At 43.3% G+C, this 6,000-nt stretch overlaps 1 protein-coding gene across 1 annotated transcript in view; it reads right to left on the bottom strand.

Annotated features, from left to right (window-relative positions):
- Positions 1-567: 567 nt before the first annotated feature.
- The window catches only part of LOC141056068 (putative DBH-like monooxygenase protein 2), a 42,455-nt gene continuing 37,022 nt past the window's right edge, over positions 568-6,000 (bottom strand). Inside the window, exons 11-13 of the mRNA XM_073552734.1 lie at positions 3,816-3,949; positions 2,424-2,538; positions 568-1,077 (exon numbers count right to left, since the gene is read on the bottom strand). Of these exons, the coding sequence (XP_073408835.1) occupies positions 991-1,077; positions 2,424-2,538; positions 3,816-3,949 (336 nt within the window). The 3' untranslated portion in view covers positions 568-990. The remainder of the gene's footprint in view (positions 1,078-2,423; positions 2,539-3,815; positions 3,950-6,000) is intronic.

Below are 6,000 nucleotides of genomic sequence, written 5' to 3'. Positions count from 1 at the left end.
TGCTCTTCCTATAAGTGATGTTTCATGCAATGGTTCACAGTATTATTATGTTCTGCAGAAATATATAATAGTGGATCAACCATTTATCTTAACGCACTTGTGTTGGAGGAAGTGAAGGTAACAGATGTAAAGTGTAGATGCAGGACGTAGGGAGAGTTCATTGTCAGCCACGTCTTGTAGTTAGGAGAAGTCTTTAGGAAGTAAAAGGAAGTTATTTTCTGGCTGGATGTTAGGTGTTTATTGATGAGACGAGAAGGAGGAGAACCTGGGGGTGTGTATAAGGAAGACTCCAGAGATAGCAAGCAGGAAAGTAACTAGAGAAGTGGCAGGCATGCCTGACCCAACCTTCTCCTGACCGTAGGGGGGAGATTTTTGTTACTCTACCTTTACACGTTCCAGTCTTGAGTTTGGAGGATGGGGTGTTGCCATTTTAGGATAAATTTATTTGAAGATCAAAAGACTGTGTAATAAAGCCAAGCAAAGCAGTTCTTCTGTAGGGAAATTTAATGCACCTTCTCGTATAGCATTATAGAATGGTACCGATTCCCTATTTCAGATCATGGGAAATTCCAGTCAGACAACACGTTAATTTTGCTCAAAATTTTGAATTATATTTTATGGGGTAGGATTTCCACTAGTCACAAAGATATAGTAGTGCCTTCCTTACATACATGGCCCAATATTACACTTCTGTCCAACAACAGGGTGTTGTCATCTTTGCTGTATGTTATGAAACAGTCATCTCCCACCAGTGGCTGACGTCTCTAGGAATTATGTCCTAATGGTTGATGAGCCAAAGGTTGGAGACCTCAATAAAAAAAAGCATCTAGAAGCCCATCAAAAAATGCATAATCTATACTGTATCCTTTCTTCTCCATACAGGTGATATTAGATCCCAGATTAAAATAAAAGGAAAAATATGTAACTTCTTTAAGGAATTCTTTGTAGTTTGTAGATAGTTGGACTTCTACTAGGGGTCCATCTCATTTTCTATAACTCAGATGAATCCTCTTCACAGTGGTAAGGAGGAGGTAGAGAGATGGTCGGTAATGAAAGCGTCTCATTTGCTCTTTTACCCTGTCGAACAAGAAAATGCACAGAAAGTATAAGCATATACTAATAGTATTCAACACAAGAGCTCTGGTACCTAAAGTAGCACAATTATGTTAAAAAAAAATCTGAAAAATAAATACAACAAGACAAGATAACACAATGAATGCAAGGTCAACCAGTGGACAGAATAAATGATCAACCAGTGACAAAGATGTATTTTGACTGGTGGATATGATGAATAGTCAACTTTAGCCAAGAAGAACGGTCAAAAATGGACAAGATGCATGTTCAACCAGGGGACAAGAAACATGGTCAAAAATGGACAAGATGCGTAGTCAACCAAGGGGCAAGATGCATCTTCAACCAAGGAACAAGATGCATGGTCAACCACGGGACAAGAAGCATGGTCAAAAGTAGGCAAGATGTGTAGTCAACCAAGGGACAAGATGCATCTTCAACCAAGGGACAAGATGCATGGTCAACTACGGGACAGATGCATCATCAACGAGTGGACAAGAAGCATGGTCAACCACGGGACAAGATGCATCATCAACCAGTGGACAAGAAGCATGTTCAACCACGGGACAAGATGCATTATCAACCAGAGGACAAGATGCATCTTCAACCAAGGGACAAGATGCATCTTCAACCAGTGGAGAAAATGCATGGTCAACCAGGGGACAAGATGCATCTTCAACCAGGGGACAAGATGCATCTTCAACCAGGGGACAAGATGCATGGTCATCTAGGGGATAAGATTTATCTTCAGTTACCCATTAGGTTCATTAGTAGACAAACCAATCTACAGCAAACAAGTCTGTATATCACACTTTTGGGTAAGGCCACTAATAATATCTCTATTATTTTCTCATACAGTAAACTACCAATAACATATTAGCTTGGTCCTTGTAATGAATGGACTTGGCTACCTATGCACTTAGGAACATAGTCATCTAAACCAGACTTTTTCAAGAAATTATCTTATGTGAGTCTTTAAATTTGGATGAACTTGCATCCTTCTGGTGGGGATGGGAGAGAGGTGACGGCTGAATGACCGCTCATTCTCCAACTCCCATTGTATTTCCCTCCACCAGTTTCCTCCAATTCAAGTTCTTCACTATTCTCTACAAAGCCTAAATATTCTTCTCCATTAGGGATGAGGTAACCCATCGAACCATTGGGGTAGTGTAATAATAAACAGTAGATGGAACAATGATGGATCGGAGATATGTTTTCCTACTTCATACACATGGTCATCCCGGCTGGACGACTTGCAGATGAGTCCTACCTAACCTGGATGAGTAGTGAAGACTTAGAGAAGCAACAAGATTGCTTGCTAACTTGATAGGACAAGTGGATACTTTACCAACCTCCCGACTTTCAGCCATTGCCAGATGAGTCACTGTCATGACTGCTTTCTGGGCATTCGCCCGGCTTTCATCATCCCATTCAAAAGAATCAACGTTTAAGATTGCATCCATTATGCTGAAAGACACAATGGCAACTTGTGAGTGAGAGAATTCATTATATAACACTTATAATACCCAGGACGTTTCAGGACACAGACCACTGATGTCTTCTGGAATGATCGATGCTGCCGTTGCGCCGATCACCTGAGTTAAAGAATTCCTCTCATCAAAATTTGTATCATCTTAATATATTTCCGTCATCATTTTATATAGCGCTGTGCATTTACAATTGCTCATTTTGCCTTTCCACCCAAATAATTCTTCTCTTTTCCATTAGGTCTATGACATCATATGATTAAAGGAGAAAAGATTTGGGGAGACACCAAGCGCAATAGGGTTTTGGTGAAATTGGTCTAGGTGAGAGGTATAGGAATTTCTCACCTTTTAGGGTGGTTTAACCCACAACTAAAGAGTCAAGGTATGACAGCTGCTGCAGGACCCTCAGGTTGGGAGATCCCACCGTGTAGAATAATTGGAAGGAGGATAGTAGTCTCAAGAAGGTTGAAGAAATCTGGAGGACGTAGAGCTTTATTCTCAACGCGTTTCGGAAATGTATCAACTTCTCCACCAGAAGAACTACAACCTGGTGCTGCTGAGACTTCCCAGTCAGGCTGGGTTGGCAGAGGCTAAATAGCTTCCAGACAGGCAGGGTGGGCAGATATTCAATACATGAGATTTTGGCTGAACTTTAAAAAAAAATGCACATTTTATAGGGAATCTGCCACCAGGTTTTTGCTATGTAGTTTGACAGCAGCCTAATGTAAAGACAGAGTCACTGATTCCAGCGCTGTGTCGCTTACTGAGCTGCTTGCTGTAGTTTCGATAAAATCGCTGTTTTATCAGCAAAAAATAAATCACTAGTGGACTACAAAACCTGCTGCCAGGTAGTCCAACCCTGCCCCCAACACTGACAGCTTTCTGCCTATGCACAGTGTACACAGTAAGAGTCCAATCAGTGGAGCTGGACCTTTCTTCCTTTTCTTGTGGGCGGGGTTATACAGAGCTCAGCATTAGAAAACTGCTAGATCTGCAGCAGGGAATTATACAGCCATTCTGACATACATTCTCGCTGTGAGCATACCTGCCTCATCAGGTTTAAGAGAACTATATAATAATGAATGGAGCTTTTATTGTCATATCTGGTGATGGACGAGCTTTAAGCCTGTGGTTTACCCATCTACTTATGACTAACCATGATCTCAAGATGGCTTCTGAATAGATTCTGTAACTACAGTGATCCAACATATTATATTTTTTCCCCATGAAGCCGAGACTATATCTGGTGGAACTCACCTATCTGCCCTTTGCAATCCAATAGCTTCGGCGACATAATGTATATCCATGTAACTCCAGCAGGCGGCGATCGGGACCAGAGGATAGTAGAACAGGAAGCCAATGCACATTTCATTTAGAGAACTAGGACCTCCCTGCGGAGAGATGTCATCATTACAAACAATGCCACCTAGTGGTCAGTTTATCATGATCTGCACAATGTTTGTTTGGCCATACATAATCAAGAACTGTATGCTGTAACAATATCCTTAAAAAAGCTTGGAATGCTAAGATATGACACATTATATGACATATTTATATCATATCTTGCTTTTATATATACAGTCATGGCCAAAAGTGTTGGCACCCTTGAAACTGTTCAAGAATATGAAGAATTTCTCCCAGAAATATATTGCAATTACACATGTTTTGTTGCACACATGTTTATTACTTTTGTGTGTATTGGAACAATTGGGGATAAGAAGGCAAATTAGACATAATATCACATAAAGCCCCCAAAATGGTCCAGACAAAATTGTTAGCACCCTTTCAAAATTGTAGATAAGCAACTTTGTTTCAAGCCTGCGTTGCTCATTCAGACTCACCTGTGGCAAGCCACAGATGTGAGTAATATGAAAATCACACCTGAAACCAGATTAAAAGGGGAGAAGTTGACTCCATCTTTGCATTGTGTGCCTGTGTGTGCCACACTAAGCATGGAGAACAGAAAGAGGAGAAGAGAACTGTCTGAGGACTTGAGAACCAAAATTGTTGAAAACTATCAACAATCTCAAGGTTACAAGTCCATCTCCAGAGATCCTGATGTTCCTTTGTCAACATTGGACAACATGTCCAATTTGCCTTTTTTGTGTTTCGACAATACACCCAAAGAAAATAAATATGTGTATAGCAAAACATGGGGAGTTGCAATAATTTTTGGGGAGAAATACTTAATCTGTAACAATTTCAAGGTTGCCAACACTTTTGGCCATGACTGTAGATAGATAGGTATAGATAGATAGATTCAGATAGATAGATAGATAGATTCAGATAGATATATATTTTTTCTTTAAACTCCGTCCCATTGCCACAGATGTAGTAATGTACACATCCATCTATTGAGCTGAGTGCTGGTGGGCATCCCAACAGACAATTATCTTGCTCACTATAGAGAACAGCGGCGTATCTAGGGGGGGGCAGCCGGGGCATTTGCCCCGGGCGCAGCCAGCAGGGGGGCGCAGTCGGGCCGCCTAATGCAGCGGTCCACAGTGTCCTCCCTGGCGGCTGCGTTCTGCCGCCCCCCTGGCCTGGGAGCCGGCGGTTCTCTGTGACAGCCGGCGCAGAGAAGGAGGCCGCGTCGGCTCCCAGGGAGCATTTGTATTGGCGTCAATACAGACGCCAGTACAATTGAAGCTCTGACCGCCGGGTCAGAGCGACGTCAGCAGCGTGATCAGGTCATGTGATCACGCTGCTGACGTCACTCCCCGGCGCCCAGAGAGAATCCTGGTGGTAAGTGTGCTCCACTGTGGAGCTGAAGAACCACCGAAGATGGGAGATGAGGGGGAGTTAATGAGTGGAGATGGGGGGGATTTGTAGAGGGGATGGGTGTTAATGTGTGGGGGCGTTAATGAGTGGGAATAAGGGTTAATGTGTGGGGGGTTAATAAATGGGGATGGGGGTTAATGTGTGGGGGCATCAATGAGTGGGGATGGGGGTTAATGTGTGTGTGGGGGTTAATGAGTGGGGATGGGGTTAATGTGTGGGGGTATTTGGAGTGGGGATGGGGGGGATTTAATGTGTGGGGGGATTTGGAGTGGTGATGGGGGGGTTAATGAGTGGGGATTGGGTTAATGCGTGGGGGGATTTGGAGTGGTGATGGGGGTTAATGAGTGGGGATGGGGGTTAATGTGTGGGGGGATTTGGAGTGGTGATGGGGGTTAATGAGTGGGGATTGGGTTAATGTGGGGGGGATTTGGAGTGGTGATGGGGGGGTTAATGAGTGGGGATTGGGTTAATGTGTGGGGGGATTTGGAGTGGTGATAGGAGTTAATGAGTGGGGATGGGGGTTAATGTGTGGGGGGATTTGGAGTGGTGATGGGGGTTAATGAGTGGGGATTGGGTTAATGTGTGGGGGGATTTGGAGTGGGGATGGGGGGGATTTAATGTGTGGGGAGATTTGAGGACACAAAATGAAGAGTATGTATGA

The sequence above is a fragment of the Dendrobates tinctorius genome, unplaced genomic scaffold (assembly GCF_039654945.1).
Source record: "Dendrobates tinctorius isolate UK_male_01 unplaced genomic scaffold, ASM3965494v1 ptg000196l, whole genome shotgun sequence".
Lineage (NCBI taxonomy): Eukaryota > Metazoa > Chordata > Amphibia > Anura > Dendrobatidae > Dendrobates > Dendrobates tinctorius.
This window is presented reverse-complemented; position numbering and strand designations above follow the sequence as displayed.